This window comes from Phaethon aethereus (assembly GCF_964289735.1).
Source record: "Phaethon aethereus genome assembly, chromosome: 6".
NCBI classification, from domain to species: domain Eukaryota; kingdom Metazoa; phylum Chordata; class Aves; order Phaethontiformes; family Phaethontidae; genus Phaethon; species Phaethon aethereus.
Window position 1 is genome coordinate 20808094 of NC_138580.1, and position 22985 is coordinate 20831078.

Genomic DNA, 22985 nt, shown 5'->3' on the forward strand with positions numbered 1-22985 from the left:
AGAGTCACAAGAAGTGACAGAATGATAAGTGAGAAACATAGCTGCTCACAAACAACGGACAGGTACACGCAAATTAGTACATGAAAACAGTGATTCAGTGCAAATTTGCTTTCCATTGGTACTTCCAGAAATGACCTGCTTGACTGGAGGACGCTAGACTAAGTCCCCCCTCCACTGGAGGCCAAGACACCTTCAACAACTGCTTTAGATAGTTATTCCTACAGTGATACAAAAAGCAATCTTTTTTTGTAATCACATCCTCCAAAACTTGTAAAACTATTTTTTCCTAAAGTCTTCAAGGATTGCAGTTACAGAAATATATGTATCACAGTAAATTTAACAACTTCTATAAGTAATATTTAGCAAAACTCCAAGAAGTGGCCATCAGCTTTCTTAGAGTACATCATCTGCTTGTCCTCCTTTATCTAATTTCAGTAAAATCTTTACTTGCAATTTCTTTAGCTTCATCACATTACTTAGTTTTCTGGAAATCTCCGATCATAAATTTATTTACATATTCCTGCACCTCTTCATCCCTTATCTATTTTCCTCTGGTTATTCCTACCTGACTAAATAACAGCAAAAAGTGGCTAATAGCAGCCTCTTGATACATCACATAACTGATAATTAATGATGACTTTCACCTAGAATGTAACAAACCATATTATGTTTGTACCCAACAGTGAAAGGTGTCACTTCAAATACTGGATCAAGTGTTTAAAGGAAAAATGCATCAAGTTTCTACACTCTTTTCCAAAAACAAGGGCTAGAAACTAGCTACTTTAAAAAAACCCAAAACATTGAGGTTCTTACATCATCAAATTTTAGGAACAAATTTAAGTCTTCCCATCATGAGATTCACAGCAAGCACTACTTAACAAACAAAACTGTCAGTAACCACCAAAAGTATTCCTAGGTAGGGATGGAAGGGGAGGTGGGCGTGGAAAGAAGCAAAGAAACCTACACAGTTTGGCTTTCTAGACATCTCCGATTACTTAAGCCTATGGCTCCATGGCCTTCCTTGCAAAAATATTTACTAATGCTATTCTCTAAAGAGAAAAAGACATTTGTTTTCATGGAGAACAACAAAAACCCATCAAAACCCCCATAATTTGTTACTAACAAATGTAAGTACAATAGGTTTTGAAAAGTAGGGCAACACCACAAAGCTTGTTATTCACTAGCTGGCTATACGGAGTAAACCAACAGTTTATTAAGAATACCCTAATGACTGAAAATACTCAAGAACGGATCAAACAGAAACTCACAAAGGACTCTAAGAAAACAAATTCAGCAAAGCTAAGGTCTCTCTGAAAGGAGTCTGAAACTGAAGCCCTGAACATGCTACCCTGCAAAACTGTTTGACACACCGTTTCCAAATAAAATGCATGTTACTATCATATTGGCCCTTGAAATATCTAAGTTAATTTACTGATGCATACAACTGAAATTATTTAATTTTGAGAAAACTTTCTCAAACTCTGCATTTCTTCTTTGTGGGAAAACAAAAAACAAACTTAAAATGATCAGGCTGCTAACTAAAGTAGCTCTTCAGGTTCTTTTTTTTTTCTTCTTTGGCTGCAGAAAACTCTTCAGTCCTATGATGTATTTAGAATCAATGGAGAAGATTCAGAAACTTCACTCTTTGAAAAACATCCCAGTAAAAAAACCAAACCAAACCAAAATCAACTAAACCACAAAAGCTTCACTCATTCCTTCCTCTGAACAGTGTACCTTCAATTCCTACCACTCATTGCTCTTGCCATATTTTTGGGGTTGTTTCGTTGGTCTGAAAGAACTGTTTGCCTGGACTCCCTTGCAGGAATCCTGGTGATAAGAGAGTACAAATGCCACCATCAGATTTTGAACAAATGAACTGAATCACTATCACCAGCTACTATGAAATACAAATTGGTGTCTAGGCTTAAATAAGAGAATCCACCCACACCTGAAGTTTCAGAATGAGGAATGGGCTATTTCAGCCCTCCTTCCTTTTCTCAGTTTTTTTGCTTTAGTTGCCCATAGAACAAGTCAAGGATCAAAAACTATTCTCTCTTGTAACATTTTTCGCTAAAACTCCTTTTAGATTTCATTCTGATCCTCTTCTGCCTACTTTTACTCACCGAGGATATTTATCTGTGTAACATCTTGCTTTGTTCTACATAGCTCTTGCTATCCACTATGCCAAAGCAGGGAGCAAACCAACCCAACTTCATCCGAGAACAGCAAAGAAGTTCCTTCTAGTGGACTATGGCATTTGAACACATGGCTGTACATTTGTTTCTCCTAGTATGAAATTTAAAAAGGTATTCTTGCCTTGGGAGCTTTGAAACTGCTCACCCCTGACTATGAACAGGAAGGAGACACATCACCAATTTATCTGTTTATGTCTTTTCTAGAGAATCTTACCTGTTTGTCCACAAAATAAGATTATCAAGACAGAGCAAAACTAGAAGAAAAGATAGTTTGAAATATGTTTCACAGCGGACTGCAGGTCCTGCACAGTATCTCCCCTCATTGTGAGTGAGCCAAGCAGTGCTAATATAGGTTCTTGTTTGCAAGAGAGCCATTTGTGAAATCAGTCACATACAGTATCTTGATTGAAAAAAAACCCCACAAACAGTAACTGCAGTATAATAAAACTGATTGGGAAATGTGTGTGCTTCCTGATAAGCCTGTGAGGCCTGTCCTGAACACTGAGTAATTATATACAGTGTAATTTGACTGAGGGAAGATACATGCAACATTCCTTTCTGGCAGTTTGTTCCGAGCGAAGCAGGACAGAGGGCACATGGTACTCGTAAGTGTGGACAAAGGCAGTGAAAAGAAGAGAGAGAAGCGTCTGAGAGTGTACACATGGAGTCTCACCTTTAAGAAATTTTTAAAAGAGAGGAAGGCACCATGTTTATAGACAGCAATACTCCTTGCTGTAAACACACCAGCAACACCACCATAAAGCATCATAATAGTCACCAATTATTTCAGAAAATTTCTTTTGAGGAATATAACCTCAGATTTAAGTTATCCTGAAAATCACACGGAGGTGGTCAGCGGGGAGAAATCCACAAAAATTCATCCATTGCGGCTCTGGTAAACAAGCAGGTATTTGATGTCTAAGCAATGACCTCATGAACTCTAGCAAATGACAAAGCATGCAAGCAGATTTGAGCCACAAAAGTCTTTCCTCTCTCATTAAGAAGTGAAGTAGGTGTAAATACACATTTACATTACCTGGTATAAATCAATCAATCAGTCTGCTTGCTTTCAGTAGCAAAGACCCTGGCAATACACTAACACAAGCAAAATATACAAAGTTTCTTTATTTCAGCTTAGGAAAGCAACAAACTGGCGACCTAATCACTCTGATCCATACACGGGCTTGCATAGGAGCCTTCTTAGCAGATGTGCTATGATAATTATTATAACATTTTAAGTCCCAGGATTTAGGATTTCAACTCACCAGTCAATGTCCAGGTCTTTCTGAACTAAAGGTGACTTGAGAGTTATATGCACAATCTATACTAGCAATTAGCAGACTGAAATATGTATTTCAAATTAAAAGCAGTTTAAGCAAAATAGGTTTGATTTTTTAAAAAAAGTCTTCCAAAGCTGTAGCTAGCAACTATTTCTTTGAAGCATTATAGATTCTGCCTGAAATGATGACACTTTTTTTTAGGACTGCTAGTAGTCTACATGTAGTAGTGCTTGGCAAATGCTGAACACATGACTTTGTACCCAAATAATATGCAGGGGCTCATCTTCAGGCCTAACACGGAAAACTTATGTGGGAAAATTCAGTGCCTCATACAAACCAGTATTTTTCTAGCAATTTGCAGTGACTAGAAAGAACAACACGTATGGCTACTCATCCTGATAGGTGCCATACAGAATATCTGAATCTCAAAAAAGTCTTCCCAAAAGGTAGGTAAACGTATAATGTGTATGTTTCCACACCTACCCAAAGATCACAGAATCACAGAATCACTAGGGTTGGAAAGGACCTTCAGGATCATCAAGTCCAACCGTTAATCCAAAGATGTTCAGGCTTACACAATTCTATATCTTACTGAGTGATTAAAACCCAGATGAAGGTTGAGGTAAACTAGAGCAAGAAAATGAAATTAAACAAAAATGTCATTTTGTGTAACCTACCTCCCATTAACTGTAGTATACTTGATAACATCTCCTGGCAGGACCACTGACAGTTCAATGTCTCTATCAATTACATGCTCTTTCTGTTCCATGATGAGGTTGGCTGATTCTGTGTCATCAGATGGAGAAACAGCAATGGGTTTTGTTTCAGATGGAGGAGGTGGCGCTTTAGATTTTCTTCTGAAATAAATTGATAAAAATTAAAAGTCAGGTATGTATTTATACATATGTTTCCATACTGGCCAGCTAACGAGCCTCAGAACAGGGATGAACCGCACTTAGTTCTTTTCACTCACATAATCAGTAGTGACAGAAGATGCAATAGGCTAAGGTACCCGACATATTAAAAAGCCCAATAAACATCAAGCGCAAAAGAAAAAGTGTTTCTAATGTACTTTTTAAAAGTTAATTACTTTTTTCTCCCTCGGGTTATGCAAAGGACCCCATTTGTGCATTCTGCAAACAGATTTGCTGGATTAGTATAAACAGAAATACTGTACTATTCAGTATGAAGCCAAATTGCACTGACAGTATGTTTAATATATAGGATAGACAGACGAGGGAATAATCACACTTGTCCTCTCCAAATTTTCCTTTTTATTATCAAAATCATTCAAACAAATCCTACCAGCTCTAGTCTATTTATTTCTATACAGTAATAAAATAGTAGTATAACCAACACTACTGTGTTGTAATATTTCTCGACATTTCAGTCACAATATGCTTTCTTGTTTTCCCCTCACCTATGCCGATTTCCTATTTTAATTTTCTCACTATCCTTTCCATCTCAGTGACAAGCCAGTATAATCTTGAATGCACGGAGTGATCACTAAATAAGTTTCAATTATTTCACTTAAAAAAAAAAAAAGAATAAAAATCCAGAATGGTATAAAAAGAAAACTATCTACATCTCTTAATCTATTTATGTTACAGTAAATTCTGAGGGCAGGATTCCCATGTCCTACAACATATAGTATAGCATCCCCTTTTATTCAAATAACTTTCCACAATTCACCAACAGTCACGAGGAAAAGATACTATTATTAAGAATTTCACCATTAGAAACAAAACCAAAACACGCTGTGGAGATGCATTACCTCATGAGAACTTTCAAATGTCTTATAAACATTCTTTTAAAAAGCTTGACTGGAGCCACATTCACAGAAAGTTAAAATAAATTTAAAAACATAAAACACAAAGGTTCCAAAAATATGCTTGCAATTTAGATTCTGGAGCTATACCAAAATTTGTTTACTTTAAATGTAACAAGGAAATTAACTTCTATAATTCTGCTACAGAATTAAAACAAAAGACCTAGCGTACAACAATTAGAAACACGCATCTTTCTCGGGAAAACAAAGTTTAAAGTCACTCACAACAAGGAACAAACAAGGTCCAGAGCAGCACTGCAAGAGACGACTGCATAATGAGACTTCACATGACCGATCTGTTGCTGAAAGTGCTTAGTTTTGAACTTCAGAACTCCGTGCTGAATAATTAACTATTCACAGCCTCTCAGAGCTCATCGGGGGTACTCACCGACCTCCAAACACACTGAATGAGGATTCGCCATCAAAATTTAGACCTCCTCTCTGTTAATGTTTTAAATTAGTTTTGGTGCACACTGCATACAGTTCAAGATGTGTGACGTTAGCTGCAAATTTAACTTTGGTCTCTACAGCAACTCGCCTGGCTTGTTTCTGGGTTATGCGAACATTGCAAAATGTATGAATCAAACTTCTTTTTACTCGTCACCCACTTTTTCTTTTTTTCCATGATTTTTAGCTTTCATATAACTGTGAAAAAGAAATTATTAGCCAATACAGAACTTCAACATAGCTATTTAAAAAAAAAAACCACCCCCCCCAAAAATTACAAACTCAGCCTATAACATTAATACCAAAAAAATCCAAACCCAAAGTGAAGCAGTACTGCTTTTCCCATTCTTTACTCATTCTTACATTTTTAAGTGACTTCAAATTGTTAAACAATATTTATCACAACTGAACTCAGAATTTAATCCTTGAAGACTACATGCCACAGAAAGATTTGTTTGCAAATGCTAGTGGACTCTATTTTCCATTAAGCAGATGAATGCAGTTTCACTGCTGGAACTCTACAATCACTAGAGAGTGCTTAATCACACACAGCAATAAATGGATGGTCTACATCAGTAAAATGTGGATTTATACAGTGTCTAACTTACACTGTAGAGAGCTAGAACTGATAAAATACTCTTGTCAAAACTCATGTGCAATAGTGATACAGATGAAGTTTCATGTTTACAAAGAACACACACACATCAAGCAGTCTAATGGGGGTGGCTGAATGCCCACATACAGCACTGCAGAGCTATGTACCCTCGCCATCTCTAGCACATCTGTATGTTCTTTATGGCTCGTTATGCTTACGTTTCGCACCCCACACAAAGAAAGAAAAATCTCCCAAGTGTACTGTCTCAGAAGTTATGCTGAGGTTTTGGCAGCCTCTTATTAAACAACAGGGATCCCAATACTTCCATTTTCTGCTTCCAGATGCAGAGTCTCTTCTTTCTTCATTTTTCACCAATTCTCTCATCTCTCATTCTTAGCTCAAAGCACTTTTTGGTCTTACAGCTTTTTCCTTCCTTGAGTTTGTGTCTCTGTCTTGCCCCAGGAGAGGCTGCCTGACAGGTAAGGGCAGCCCCACACTCCCAGCACCCCACGGCTGGTACTGGGCAGCAGGAAGAATTCATTACCAAGGTTACAACCAGAGGCGGATATCAAGAGCAGCAAGTGACAGGGTGGTGGAAATACACTTACAGGGATAGTTTTAACTTACAAACCCTCCCCTCCCCTTTTGCACTATGGGGCCTACAAGAAGCTGACACAGGTGATTTCTGTCACAAAGGGCATCCTCCACATGCCATTTTATTCAAACACCAGAAAGTAAAACCAGCATTATCCAAGTCCAAGTCTACATCTATCCAAGTCCATACGTATATCCAAGTCCAAGTCTATCCATAGTCCAGGTCTACACCATCATTTCAAACACTTATCCATGGTAAAGAACAAACAAACAAAAACCCAGTTCTCTCTTCCTTTTCACCTCTACCAGGTATTCAGCAAACCCTGAGAGTTGCTGGTTTTTAAAGCATTTGCTAAAAAGACAGAGTAGTCAAGGTAGTTTCTTCTCCTAAAAAGAAAAAACCTTGATTTTTAGTAAGGTGAAATACAACCATAACAAAGAGAGTAAGTTGCCAATCATATGAAAATAACACTTTAGAGGTCAGAAAAAAAGCTGTTCAGTAAATGGTTCTCACTCATAGCACCTTTTATGTTCAGATAGCTTCCAGATGTGCTAGGAGATAAGCAGACCTATTGTAATTCTCAAAGTAAACATTAGAAAGAGTTAGAACAACCAAAACCATACTATTTTCATGGCTACTATAGAACTAAAGGAAAGCTGCGGGAAGAATCAAAGCACAGCTTATTCAGCTATGACATAGAGGGAGTTAAAAGAGACATTTTAACCAAATAAGGCCACAACTCATACGAAAAACTCTGGAAATTGTGCTGCAGTATCCTACACAATGCGAGTCCTCACTCCTTCCTTGTCTCCATAGGCCCCAGCCCCATCAACTGACTGACTTTTCCTGCACCAGACATCAAAACAGCCAATCTCAACTCACCTGAAGGAATGTGCTCCCCACTGTTTATCACTAGTTAAACAATTCCAGCTACTATTACATTGCAACAGCTTGAATGTCATCTTCTGTCAAAGTAGGGGGAAAAAAAAAAAAATATCTTTCTTCTCTGATTCTTCCTAGCCCTGGAAAAAGGCAGCCAGCGCGACACCGACAGGGTGCTCACGAGGTTCCCATAAACAGCCTGGTGCAGCCTGGGCAGGGTTTGTATTTCCCTTGTTACCAGTGTACCTGGATCCCACTGCTTATGCCAAGTCTTTCAGCTAGCCCTCATCTTGTGAGATTATATTGTTCTCAAGAGAATTTATTCATATCTTAGAAATTTAAATTTCTGAAGTCCCATCTGCAATTCCCACCAGTCTTTGTGACAGAATACAGCTCCTGTAAAGACATTAAAGAAGTCTTTCAGCCAAATGCAGATAGATTTCATCATTTTATTAAGGAAAATACATATTTTAAAATCAAATGCAAGGCCATAAAGTCGACATTTTATGTGTTTCAGATCCCTCTTCTACAAAATAAAGTGTCATTGCTGTATCTCATCATATTTCCTACCTGCCAAAAAAAAAAAAAGTATCAATGATCTGAATGTGTGGAAGCCCTGATCAAAAATAAATAAATAAAGTAAATAAACAAAGCATCTATTTATTTGATGTTACCTTTTTGAAAACCAACAAGCTTTCAATTTCTCTTAGAAAGATGCAAGCAATATTTTTTTAACTATCAGTAACTGGAGAATGGCACTTAAAATAATGAGAAATACTTGAACTTACAGTGACCTGGATATTCCAGTTATCACCAGCGCTTCCTCTTGATAAGGATCACTTTCCCCAAAAAAAGGAGAAAAAAAGAGGAAATCTATCTGCTAGATCTGTGCACAACCAAAGGCTAGAGCATAAAATATCCACCTCTTCAAATCTTATCAAGGACTATTAAAGTTTATAGCACTTCCCATCTTGAACACAATTACATATACGAAGACAGCTTGACAGCCCTCGCACTGCAATTATTTTGGATCTAACCTCCAAGATCAGAACCGTGTCTCTAGTTTACTATAGCAATCGCCTAAGACCGGAAAGGTCATAAGGGACCTCACCTGAAATTCAGTCATCTCTCAGGTACTAAAAAAGCTCATTACAATAAAAAATTTCTACTGCAAAACAGATAGGCTTAAGTTTATTAGTTTGACTTGTGGCGCCACGAAGAACACAGGTTTAAACAAAAAGCAATAACACTTTTTTTTTATATCAAACTTTACAAAATTATATATACCGAAAGTACAAGCAGCACGTCATTTTATTTTCAAAGTCAGAAAGGGATCTAACTCTACAAGATGATATCACGAGAGGAAAAAGGCCACTGCAATAAAGCTTCCTTTAGAGCTTTCCTTGCCTTTGACGTCTTAGTCCTAGCAATTATTATAATGCTTTCTCGATTATTACAATAGTGCTGCTCCACTGCTACGCCACAGTAGCAGACACACAAAACCTTGCACATCATCTGCTCAACGAAGGAACAGTTGAACGAGAGCTCGGGCCTACGTTAAGTACATTAATTTGTTTTATTTACAATAATACATCAGTTTTGGCCAACAGGTATACAAAATACTTTAGCCCTCTCAGCATTCCCAGCCCAATAATCATCTTTAGTAATCACAGAGCAAATGTGTCTTCTACACTAAGCAAAGATCATGAAAGTACCAACTTTCCTCCTGTTTATTCAGTTCCCTCTTTGGGGATTATGGTTTCACAGCATCACCACTGCACATCTTCACGATTGAACACTACTTGCTAGGAAAAAGCTTAGAGACAACTGCAGCATTACTGTCTGATCTGCTCATCACAGTCCAGCAAACGACTGAAGTTATCAATGCAAGTCACTCAAAAAAAATCACGGCTATATGTTTCAGGGCATATCTATAGACAACCTCCATTAAAAAAAACAGACAAGCGGAAGTATTTCATAAGAGATAAATATTCAGTAATCCACATTTTAAGTTCATTTGCCAGTTGGAGCTCCCAAATTGGGACCTGATAATTACATAAACAAACACATGAAAAATTGAGTATTTTAGAAGAGTGTCTATTGTCTATGGGCCAGTCTGAAACACCAGTTTCATCTGCAGTATAATTATGGGTGATATTTTTGTTTTCTTTCCTTCAGTGAAGTGCAGCTTGATTTTCATTTTTACTGTTCTTAATCTGAATACTAACAATCACATTGACATATCTATTTCACAAGTACTCTTTTTCTTTAGCCTGAAAACTGGAATACATGTCTTTTCTTGTTATAGTACCTACAGATGTCATAAAGGCACTCTCCACAACCTTGTGATAGACTGAAAATACTCAAGAAATAGGACCATTACTCTTCCCACCCGTACCCCCACCAATACAGCAAAATATATAACCGAGCACGGGAATTATATTCCATTCACGTGAAGCTTTTTATAATACATGAAATAGGTATACAATCATTAGACTCAGCATGAATCTTTGCCTCTGCTTAAGATAAATGGCTATACGTATACACCAAACTTTGTTCCTCCCTTCTTACATGAAAGTCTCTAAATTCTTCTTATGCAAGGAAATTAAATGCTGAAGGTAGTCTTATATGGCACATTTGACTTTTGGTTTAATTCCAACACTGCTTGCCAAGAATCTGAAAAAAAAAGTCACAAAACTGGTAATATTATGTCTTCCTCTGGATACTGATTACTTCGTTTTCACATAACTGCATTTGGATCACAGAAAACAGACTCCTCAGCAGTACATTGCTTTCTTCTCTAATGCTGTAATACATTGTCCACATTCACCTTCTAATGAAAGTCTTAAAGCAATATAGTTTTCTCAATCACAATCCTTAAGACCAGACAACTTCTGGTACGTGACAGAAAACCTACTCCAAAACACTAAGATTTGTTCTGCGTATTAGAAAACTTGCAATTTTGTTTTTAAAGTATCAGCAGAGCATAATGAGCAGTTTCTGAAGTGGAAACATTTCTCACTCTCTAAATGAATGCCTGAACTTCCTACTTAGGTCTGTGGCTGATGTTTTGTAACGACAGATACCCACATGGGACTGTAAACATAAAATTAATCTAAGAATTATTCTAATTTAATTCCGAATGGAGCTTTTTCACCATTTCTGGCATTCTCAACTCTGATTAACCTGAAAACATTAAACATTTATCTGAAGACTTTCACAGAGTGTCTAACTTGCCATCACTTCTACTTCTACATGACTTTTTAAGGTTTAGTAGGCCTACTGATTTTTGATACCAGTTCAATAAATTCCATCTAAATTCTAATTTATTTTCCTACAGCTCCTGAAAATTACTAGCTTTTTAATTTTAGAGCTAATTGAACACATGACAAGGTAATGTTTAAAAGGCACACTCGAAGAACAGCTTGCTGTTGCTCATGAAAAGCAACTCTCTGCTGGAACTCAAAATAGTAATTTTTAACTGGAGTTTGGCTAGTTGAAATGTCACGTTCTATTCATCTTGACTTAAATTATCACCAGGCACACAGGTTTTACACAAAATTTGGGTTGCCAGAAGTGCTGCAAAAAAGGTTACTTTTAAGTTAGATTTAACATACTATAGTATTCTAATATTTTTCCTTAACATTAAGCAGCCAAAGCATTTGCTGTACCAGCCTCATATGTCCATATAATGTGCCTACCAGCCTCGATACTAGGCTTTCATCTCTAGATCAATATCACTGTTTGATACACAGTCTCTGTCTATTGCTACTGTAAAAGCACCAGCTGGATGTTAAGATCAAGGTATGGATCAATGAGAGTCAAGCACTGTTCATTCTTAAGTTATCCCTTCAAGCCAGGCTTATGATACATGTAGGACAAAATAAAGGAAAAATATTTGCTATACCTGCTCCACAGAGAAATATGTGCTTTCAGGTTCTAAACTCATCCATTTATTTATTTGAGGAAGATTCTGAGGTTATATTGTATGGATATTGTGTCTAGCAGGTGGCTCAATAGGCACCAAAGTTCAAAAACACATTTTAAGTTCAATTTCCAGGTAGAGGAACAAACATGAACAATTTGTAAATCTTTTGTGATAATGGGGTATTTCACAGTGCACTTCTCTATACAGATTCCCAAGGCTGAAAGGAGACCAATATTGCAAATAATACTGGTATTTTAAAAACATTACATAAGAATAAGATGGTACTAGAAATGAGGCACTGGGTAAATAGCTCTCCCAACATAAAAATGTGTTGTGCAACTGATACACCAACTGATATGCCAGTAGTAATGCTATGGGTGATAAGACTATGAATAAACTGATCTTTGAAGATTATCCTTATGGGTGTACTCAGTGAGGTTCCACCAAACAACACATCATCTGCAGATGTTCTCTTATTTATGCCCATATTCAGATAACTGCTACAACGAAAGCAAAAAATGTAAGATACCTGCGTTTCTACTCTCTTTCCATTAATAAATTGTATCAAAAAACCAAGACATCTCTGGAACCAAGACATGTTTTCAAAGCTCTTGCTAAAGCTTTTTCCTAGTCAATGGGATGTGTGGAATCCCCCTGCTAACTAGCCTCATAGATCTGAAGAAAACAGTTGGTTTTTTTTTAAAAAAAGTCTTATCCTAGAGAGAAATAAATCACAGACTGGGCCGGTAACCATGACAGTAAGGTGAAAGCTCAATGGAATCTTTGGACGTCTGGTTCACACTAAAAGCAAGAAAGCAGCAAATGAATCCTCCAGTTCCCTCCAGACCATTTGGAACAGACACTTGCCCGTCTGATTGTCTGTCCCCATGGTAGTGGCAGTCTTGAAAACAGAAGAGACTGTATTCGAGCCATAATTCATGCAGTGTTTTCTCCTTATTACAAGGAAAAATGGGCAACTTAGAGGCAATGCAAACACAAATCTCTATGGTACGGGCATGTTTTTAATTGTGTCCCTCAGCATTAAAGGGACATCAACTCAAATATAAGTTTATGTAACATAATTATGTCAAGTACAAATTTAAAACATTTCTCGAAAAATTATTCATTCATTGCCCTTCAAATCCAAAGCATAACTGTTCTCCTGAGCACAGATAGCCACTGACTTAGTGTTGTCTTATACCATCCACCAAAACATAGTTAACACTTCTCGAGGTGTAAGAAATGCCTCACTGTTAGAAAGACAGACAAGAGCTCAGAATCCTAGCAGGCAACAGAGGATAAAAAATACTTTATGTATTATTATTATTACTGAGGAACTATAGAAATGTGTTCTGATACAAAAGTTCTTTTACAGCACATTCTGTTGTGCCAAAAGAAGTATTTCTTCCTCTCCTAAAAAACACACAAAAAGACATGTAGTGGAAAATTAGTTCCAAAGTTGTCACTTCTATGGAGGTTAAGAACTTAGACTCCTGAAGTAAATAGGGCTAACACAAAATACAAATACAAACTTGGCATGTCCATGTGCAACATACCTCTGCAGTAAGCAGATACTTCTATCTATTTACAACCTTTTCACAAAGCATCAAATGCAAAAAAATAACCAAATAACTACCAAAAGAAAGTACGAAAACTTGAATGACATTCAAAACTATTAAAACCTCATATGACTCAGCCTTTATTATATTTACAGTTATGAAAACAGCCTGACAGAAAGGAAGGAGAGCAGGGAAGAGAAAGCAGTAAATCTGTAACAGTAATTGAGTAATATATAACTGGCTGAATAAACAGGAAAAGAAAACAAAGAGCAGCTTGAACTGAAAAGGGGAGCTTAACCTTTGGTACACTAATAAATCTAACAAATGCTTGAAACACAAGCAAACATACTAGGAACAAACCCTCAAATCTTTTTTCAGAACTGCTGTAAAAGGATGCTCATACAGATGTTTTGCTCTTAGGACCAGTAAAAGAAGTTCAATTAAGGGCTCTCAAATAGAGCAAAACCTGAATCTGCCCTTCTGGCCGTCATCTCCTATTCATGAAAGCAGGTATAACACCACTGTCTTTTCAAAGCCTGCAGATAAAACACCAAGTGCGGCTCATAGCTTTTTCAGCTGCTGTTCTGAACATCAATAGAGGTAAGAATTGTCAATTTATCTGAGCTTTTCTGCTGCTACTTTTCTCTCCTGTTCAAATCATGTTTTAGAAGTAACACTGGAGGCAGGCACTGGATGGATTTAGAGGCTGGGAGAGGCAAGGAAAAGAAAAGCAGAGCCATTCAGTATCACAACAGCCAGGAAAGAGGCTAATATGGACCCTTCCCTTTTTCCTCACATACACACATACCTCAAATATAGGTATGTGGGTGCAGGTGTGGGTGGGTAATAGACAAAATAATGCAGGACAGCAACTAGGAAGCTCTGCAGTAACAAGGAAGACAAACTTTACTCCCTCCTCCTTTTAGCTGCTATAAAAGGTTGGGTTCAACTGCGACAGTCCCATTTCCCAGCTGAAGGTTCAGATATAGGAAAAATAATTGAGCCAACCACAGCAATATGACTTTGGGAAGCACTGCAGCTAATTTCTGGGTTTTATGCAGGTGTTTGGAACACAAGTTTTCTCCCTTGTTAGAAAGCTCTTCAGCCATCAGGAGCCTTCTCTTAGCAGTTATGAGCTTTAGCTACCTACCTTTGGTAAAAACTTCAAAATGTTTTGTACATTTGCATAACCAAGAAATAAAAGGGTTTAGTAAATTGGAGAACTGACGTGATATTAAGCACTGGAAGAGAATGCAAAGCAGGAAAAGTTTCCTATCCTGAGCAAGAAGCTTTAAAAATATATATGTATATATACAGATGCTATGTGACACATGAAGAATGGACAGTGTTCCTACACAGACAGCCATGTCAGCAGACAAGGCATCCTAGTTCATTACAGGAAAGAAAAATGAAAGAGAAAAAAGTTAAGTTCAGGCTAAGAAATTGTATTAAAACAAGCGTTTTCTTTACTGCATTGCAAGAGAAGCATCTTGGCAGTTAATATCCTGAAAGCTAGGATGTAGTAAAGCCGGTTCTCCCAAAGTATGAACAACATAGCTTTAGTTCCACAAACAGAAGCACCGAGCATCTCAGGCTAACACTCCTTGCAAAATGAAGAAATGCTTTGAGTACCTTCCTGCCACCAGATTCTTCTGCTCTTCTACAGCTTCTTCCTCAACACTCACTCCCCTCCCTGAATCCTCCTCAGAAAGCAAAGTGGGAAACCCTCTTACCTTCAGGAACAAGGCTGCATTTAACCGTGTCCTCAAATGCCAGTGCTGCTGCAGGAGCCCAAGCCTGATCTCTTAGGCACTGTGTGAGGGGAGATAGGTGGTACGAAGCGCAGAGCGCAGCCAGAAGTCCTATCCCTGCTCTCTTCATAGCACAAGCCCAACCAGCAGTTTTCATAGCCACCTTTGCTGCTGCTGGCAGAGGCAGCTCCCTCCCCTTTGTCCTACTTTAATTTAAACTCCCTCATTGGTTGGCAACCCTGAGCCCCAAATGAACGCTACTATTTCCTCCCTCAAACTCATCCCCATCTACATACAACAGCTGTCATTAGTCCCCTTCTCCACTTTCTTCTGCGTACTCGAAATCCCACAGATCCATTTCTTACTGGATTCTTGCAACAGGCAAGGAAGGAAGAAGATATTTCTTCAAAGCAAGCTGGCTCCCTGCGTGATGGTGGTAACATCAAAGCTATTTTGGATGACCCATTACTTCAATGGGAAAGCCTCTGCTCTTCCTGAAAAAGGGTACAGGAATTCAGCATTAACTATAAAGCAGGAAAAAACTCTTTAGGAAAGGGAGAAGCATATTTCCTCATGATCTTTATAACAATTGTAATCAGCAGCAGCAGTTGAGAAACTTTCCTATACAACTATGCTGATGAATAATTTGCTGTAACTACGTTTCGCTCCTGTATTCACCCCCTCATCCTTTTCAACTTTCACAATCACAAGTTTACACCCGGTATTTTTCACTGCTGAATTTTTAAGATATTAACACATGATTCAGTGCCAGAAGCATACTGACTTTTACAAGAAGTTCAACTGAACAAGATTGCTTAAATTCTTTCATTGTTGTTATAAGCAAAGTGCATCTTGGCATTGTGTAGTTATTTAGGTATTTAGTCTCTTTAGCTATTACAAAATTGTTTTATAGCTTTCCATGATAAATGAAAGTGATACATAATACTCAAGGAATACACAGCAAGGACTCTACTATATTAAACACTAAAGGCATTGACTTTTACAAGTTACTACAAACAAGAGTGTTTATTCCAAACAAAATTTTAGATCAAAATCAGATGAAAGACAATCAAAGTCAGAAAAGCCTTACAGTCTGCATGAAATAACAACATTCCTCATTTAAAATAAATCTGAAGAACCTCATTTGAACTTCTAGGCCCCGACCATCAACTGAAAATAAAATACAGAACAGCTTCTATATCCAGAAATGCACCAATGGAATTTCAGCAGTCCATCCACATGGATAAATTTACAAGTCTTTATATACCCAAATCTTTGAGCCCGAAATGAGATTATTAAAAAAAAAAAAAAAGTCCAGTACCTTGGACTGGAACAGTTGCATACTTTCTCTGAAAATAGGAGAACAGACATTAGTTATTCTTTCTTTTTACAGGCCTATGTTTGAGTTCTGGCAATTTATCTCCTGCCCTACACCCGAATTCTGCCTTCCCTCAAAGAGAAATGACTTAAATGCTCCTGCAGATATATAATTATTGGTAAATATTTTTCCTCACAGCAGGTGTTAGGACATGTTCAACCAAACAAGCAAGGAAATGCTGTGTAAATACTAACATTTGCATCCTTAGTCTTGCAAAATACATGTCACTTTACATCAACAAGCACTTTTCAGCAACTAGAACAGTTCTGTAGGTCAAAGTTCTATCCACGTATAGCAAACAAAAATTGTCAGTATGAAACTCCCTGGTAAGATAATACAAGTATTACTTTGAAGCCATTCTGCTGATCATCTAAACAAGGAGAGGGAAAAAGAATAGCTAAAATGGATTATAGTACTTCTCTGCTCACCTCCAAGATAACACAGGTTTTTCTTCTCCATTAAAATCAAATTAATTTCTTTCAAAAGCACATGTAGGTAGAAGGGACGGAGTATGTGTGTGCATGGCAAGCTCACTGTTGTTCCCTTCCGCTACTGGTGACATCAGTAAGCCTACCTATTTATAATCCCACCACCTGACCAAACAGCCTACAGAGTACATCTAGAGATTTGTATAGCCATTAATCCCCCAACATATCTACTTCAGCCAATTCAAAAGAGAGTATTAAGTAGCTTTGTTGTGTCTTCTGTGGCTTTATACCATAAAAAGATTCCACTCCTGTCTTCCATGCCCCTTTTATTTTTGCAAGACAACTTTCATGGCAAATTTTAGAATTAAGAGTCTTCCTTCTCTCCACGCTTTTTAGCCTTCCCTATCTTGCTGTCTGTAAGACACCCAACTAAACAGTTCAGGTGAGAAAATATTAGTGACCAGTGGAATATTTCGGCAGCAGAGGCAAATGCCTATTTACATACAGTTAATTTGTTCATCAGTACTACCTACAAAATCATTGAAGCTTAAGGTCTTGACTAATTAATTTCACAAACAAAAGTACAATATTTATGCTATTAGGAAAACAAAAAACAACTTTGCAGGGTTTGAGGCAGGATAATTTATAGAAGCTTGACTGTATTGTCAATTAAAAACAGAAGCTGCTTAAAAGCAATTCTCAACTCAGCTACTTCTTTCCAAAGTCAAACCTAATGCATACAGCCATGTGAGGACTGCTTACAATTAAGTCTGCCCAGAAAATGGAAACGAATGCAATCAACAAACTCTTTTGGGCCAGCACTATCATCAATGGCAACACCCTGCAGGTTCCTGTCATTGGCAAATGTTGCTTCTAGATCTGTTATCAGGCTACATAGTGTTTTGAAGTGGCTTGTGTAGCACTTCAGTGAGAGGATAACACCTGTGTAAGTGTGCTGAGTGAACAACATTACTGACAGTTCCTTATCTAGCCTCTCTTACCTGAGAAATCCTACCACCAGCATCCATCCCCCTTTATGTCAGACAAAACAGAAATCTAAGTCAGTTTTAACTAATGCATGTAAGGTTGAATGAAACAAAGTCAGATCACTTGCTGATGGTGTTCCAAGTCAACTGCACCCTGCAACCAAACTTCAAGAGTTAACAATACAACAAATAGAAAACCTTGATGCAATTTTAACTGCTTGAAAAGCTGGGAATGGCGACAATGCAGACGCAGCCAGACTTGCAGGACTAGACCGCCAGCAGTAAAAGTTTCAGTGCAGACAGGATATCTACGTTGTCTAAAACACCAGCACAATCCCTATGGCTAGTATGTCCTACGCAAACAAAACATTTGGGAATTCCACTTGGAGGCATTAATTACTATCCGGGTCTAAGGGTTGTAGCTAGAAAGATTCAATTAATATTCACAATAATAATGTATCTGATTTTTTTTCAGTCCTACTGGTATCTTGTGGTACTAAGTTTTCCATGCTGTTCATCTGCTTAGCAATTCCTTTCTTACGGCTTTCACATACTACGCAATAAATTTATTGCTGCTGAAAAATCATGCAGTTTGCATTCAGGGAGTCACCAATGGACTTTAGTACTACTATTAGCACCGTGGTAAGCAAGAGCCTAACATTTCAGGTAACCTGAATGAAAAGAAAGGAAAGGTTTCCCATTCTTACAAGTATGTGCCTGGCTATTTCCCCTGCATCTCACAGAGGTTACTTTTACTTCTTCTCCCACCGATATCACTCAGCATAGGCTACTAGTATTTTTTTTTTTTTTAAGTTCCTAGAACACTTGTGAAAGGTAAAATGTTGAGAATTTTAAAAGACGGAGTGGGAGGAGAGCTTAGACAGGGTATTAGGGAATGGAATTTAGTTCCATCTAAAGGAATGGAATTAAAGTGTTTTGTTAGAATTTCTTTAGGATTAGAATTTTAAAATGCTTCTCATTTTTCCATAAAGCATCTACTTAAACTACTCATCTTGGCATTGCTGTATTAGCAAACATTCCCTAAAAAGGAAACATCAACTGACTAGTATCAGCAGCAAAAGGGAATGAATGTGAATGGATCATAAACATGGAATTTATTTTATTTCTTGTGTGTATGTTTTAATAGTAGTAAACAATCTAATGTTGCTAAACACTATAGTGCTAAATACAACACACTTTCTAAAGAGGTCCCTGTAGAGGTCACATTTTTAGTACAGATGTTTCATGCTCTTTAATCCACAGGTATGAAGACTTGCATATATTAGTGAGTACAGTAAAACAAAAGCTTCACAATATTAATTTTTAGATCTTTAATACCTTCAGATTCACTTGTCTGTGATTACCCAGAGCATTGAGTATTTCTGCATTGGGGAAAAAAACCCGCAAAACTCCAAAAGCCCAATAGGCTGTTAGAACTCAACGGATGTGTACCAATTATCTGCATATGGAAAAGCTGGTCGGAGTTATTATCCGTTTTTTAAAAATCCCCAACAGGGACAGATCTATGAAGCTGTGAGTTCTTTGAACCTATTGTCTCTATTGTTATAAACAAAAGACTGTTTTTTAAAACTATCTGGTATTTCATCTAACCCTGAAATAGTAATGATTATTTTTTTAAAATAATATCCATGAGAAACTAAAGTCTGAAAGCAGCAAGAATAGCAGGAAACCTGGGTTACCAGGCTAAGAATAGGCATTCTTCCAGATTAAATTCCTGCTTTATTAAATACTCCATTTCTCCAGTTGCTTTGTACCTACTGAGATGACATCTCATCTGTGATGGATCAACACATTCAAGTCTCCAGGGAAAGGCAAATAGTTTTGTTCTGTCAAAAAGAATTGGAGAAGAGAGCATAGAGGAGAGGCTTCCAAATGGCTTGGAAGCAGACCAAGAACTTGGTTTTCTTATGCGAGTCACACATCCACAAGGAAAGTTGATTATAGATTGTACAATAACTCAACATTAAAGGGGACTTAATTATTTTTCCATTATTAACATTTGGTTTAAGGATTTTATGCAGCATCATTAGACAATTCTGTTGTATGTTCTCTTTTCACTCACTCGGAACAGTTAGAACACAACAAATTGGTACATGTACAAATGGTAAACGTAAGAACGTGAGAGCAGAGAGACCATGTCACTATGTCCCTTACATGAAAGTCATATCACACCTTTGGCCATCCCTGTTGATCCTCTCTGAACCTTCTCCAGTTCTACTATATCCTTTTGGAGATGACAGCGACCAGAACTGTGCACTGTATTGTCATGATAGAGTTATACAGTGGCATAGTCATGTTTTTCTCTTCTCTATTCCTTCACTAATACACATGGCAAACTGATTCGTATTAAATTTATCTAAGGTGAATTTAATCCCATTTCATTATACATTTATTTTTGTAAAATCCTTCTGCAAGTCTACAGAGTCATGTCTCCTCTAATCACTATTAATAACTTTTTACTGTCACCAAACTGCCACCTCACTATTCAGACACTTTTCTAGATTATTAACATGTTGAACTAAGAGTTCCAGCACGGATAACTGGGGAACTCCAAGGTGGCCTCTCCCTTCACCTTCATAGTAGACAGTTTTCTCTGTTCTTATTTTGAGGCAAATTATTTAGCTGTTGCAAGGTCTACTGTCTGTCTTATGACATGTTTGTTTAGTTTTCCTAAAAGGCTTTAGGTTAGAGACTAGCAGAGGCCTTTTGAAAGACCAGAAAGACTGCATCATCTGGCTTCTCCTTATCCATTTGGTCAGCACAGCACTTGGATTCTTTTTATATTTTTACAGCATTAGGACATTTACATTGTAGATATACTGTTATATCAAAGAGTTCCTCATTTTATTCTAACTGTGCTTGCTGCATCACAGTCTGCAGAGAAACACATTTTGTTCCTAAGTTCAGCCACCAAATTTGTAGTTTGTCTTGAATACTAAGGTAGTACTTAAGAGCCCTCACCAAAGCCATGCTAGTTGCTGTGCAAATTCAGGACAAAAAGAGAGTGTCTTCTCAGAAAACTTTTGGGGACAAAAGGACAAGCCCATATTTTGGGCTGCCTGTCCACAGCGTGACTTCCCTTAAACTGCTGTAAGACATCTTTTATCTCAGTTACATCCTTTTATCCTCATTTTCACATCATGCAAACATTAGCACATTTTATGACCTCAGTCACCATTTCAGCTGCTAAGGACCTGCCTCACTATTCCACAGTTCTTTTGGTATCTTTTTCTGTGCCGATTCTCTTCTTGAGAGCAATTTTTGTAAGTTTTTCCATGGGAACACCACCTTCTCACCTAGGGCTCTACCTGCATTCTACCTACAAACATCTGACAATTAAGAATCCATAATATTTCTTCATAAGTGCATGGTAATACATTACAACTTGGTAATACATTACAACATGGTAATACATTACAACTTCCCCCGTTTTTATTTAAGGTCAAAGAGAACCACAAAGCAAGGGACTTGGGAAAGTTTGTAAGGATTAAGCTCTATAAGGACACAAGGGTCAAGGTAAAAGGAGCAGCAAAAACCCCAGCATCTGATGACAGCAAAATGCTTCAATTCATGCTAACTATTAAGAGAGAATATTAGTAGATGTTATGCAGAAGTTTTTTCATTTAAAACCAAAAAGAACTGTAAATTGCAAGACAATCCTCAGCTTCTGAGTTTTGGTGGTTCAGACATGTTTCAGAGAATATGACACTGAAACTGAGGGGTCACTAATTGCCCAGAAATTACCATTTCAGAAAGTCAGCACCTCTTACTCCCCAAGTATTGAGGTTACAATGTAGGAATTGTAAACTAAATAAAATACATCATTTAAGGATTAAATTACACATTAGTATGGTGGTGGTACTGCCACGGCACTAGTGGTTAAAATAAAATATAAGAAATAAGAGACAACCGGGGTTGTAAATTGGGGGATTTTTTTTCTAATATTTTTCATGTCAACTTGATATGGCCAGGTAACAGATGGTATATCATGTTTTTCCTGCTTTGACACAATTTAAAAACAAGCTACAGATGGCTATAATGAAATTCTCATTAACACACTTACATTTTCACAGTTTAGTATAGCAATAATGAAACTTTCAGGTCTGGAATTTCCTGTTGGTTAATTAGTGGTTAGGTTAATAGCCTGAGGAAGTGCACAACCCAGAAAGTTTCCTTATTGTTTAATCATATAATTACTATATTCATATTTCTGGGAAAGCTCTCAAGTCTGATTTCATGTCACAGTAAAGCTACCTTCATAACACTCCCTCTATCTGTGAAACAACTGTATTATTTTATTTAGCAGAGCGTGTAGGCAGGAAAGCCATGAACAGGCCTAATTCAGCTGCCTCTGGGAAGTTTCAACTTGTTTTTATTTTAGAGATACCAACTTACACTTAGAGAATTCTTCAAATACACATTACATCAAACACTCTACAGAAAAGCTAGGCTCAACAACTGTTGCTCTATTGCTTTCAGTGTGACCATAAGATCATTGATGAATGCTTAAATAAATCCTTTTTTTTTTTTAAATCCCAGTTTATGATCCTCCACAAAAGCTTGAAATATGACATATTTAGATATCACTAAATCTGGGATCTAGAAAGACAAAAAAAGATAAATCACCACAAATTTTGTATTCAGGTTATTTCCATAAATGAAGCTGCTGCTGTAACACAGACAGACATAACACAAGCTGTAAGTTAAACAACATAATTAAAACAGTAGTGAAGGATGTGGTATCACAGCTAAAAGCCCTCTGGGGTTTAGTGATCCACACAGCAGTTACTAACTGATGACACTGCAGCTCGCATTACCGCGTCACCTATGCTGCAAGAGTAAAGCTGCAGTGAGTAGCCATACCCACGCCCCGGCCATGCCTTCCCCGGGTGGTACCGGCCTATCCCCAGATAACTGATACCTGCGCTGGTGCTATGGCACAAGAAAACTGGTAGCTTGGCACAATCAGCTCCCAAAATATTACTGGATGTTGTTGTTGGGTTTTTGGGGGGTTTTTTTTGTTTTTTTTTTTTTTAACTGCCATCACCAAAAATCTACACTGACAGCACTCTTGTACAAGCAGTAACGTACTGAGCTACCAGGCAAAGCCTG

The 22985-nt window shown here is 37.5% G+C and overlaps 1 protein-coding gene across 1 annotated transcript in view; it reads right to left on the reverse strand.

The window, feature by feature from the left end:
- COBLL1 (cordon-bleu WH2 repeat protein like 1) overlaps positions 1-22985 on the reverse strand; it is a gene marked incomplete at its 3' end in the record, with an annotated part of 84618 nt that overhangs the window by 32560 nt on the left and 29073 nt on the right. The window contains exon 2 of the mRNA XM_082001863.1: positions 4153-4332. Within this exon, the coding sequence (XP_081857989.1) occupies positions 4153-4332 (180 nt within the window). The remainder of the gene's footprint in view (positions 1-4152; positions 4333-22985) is intronic.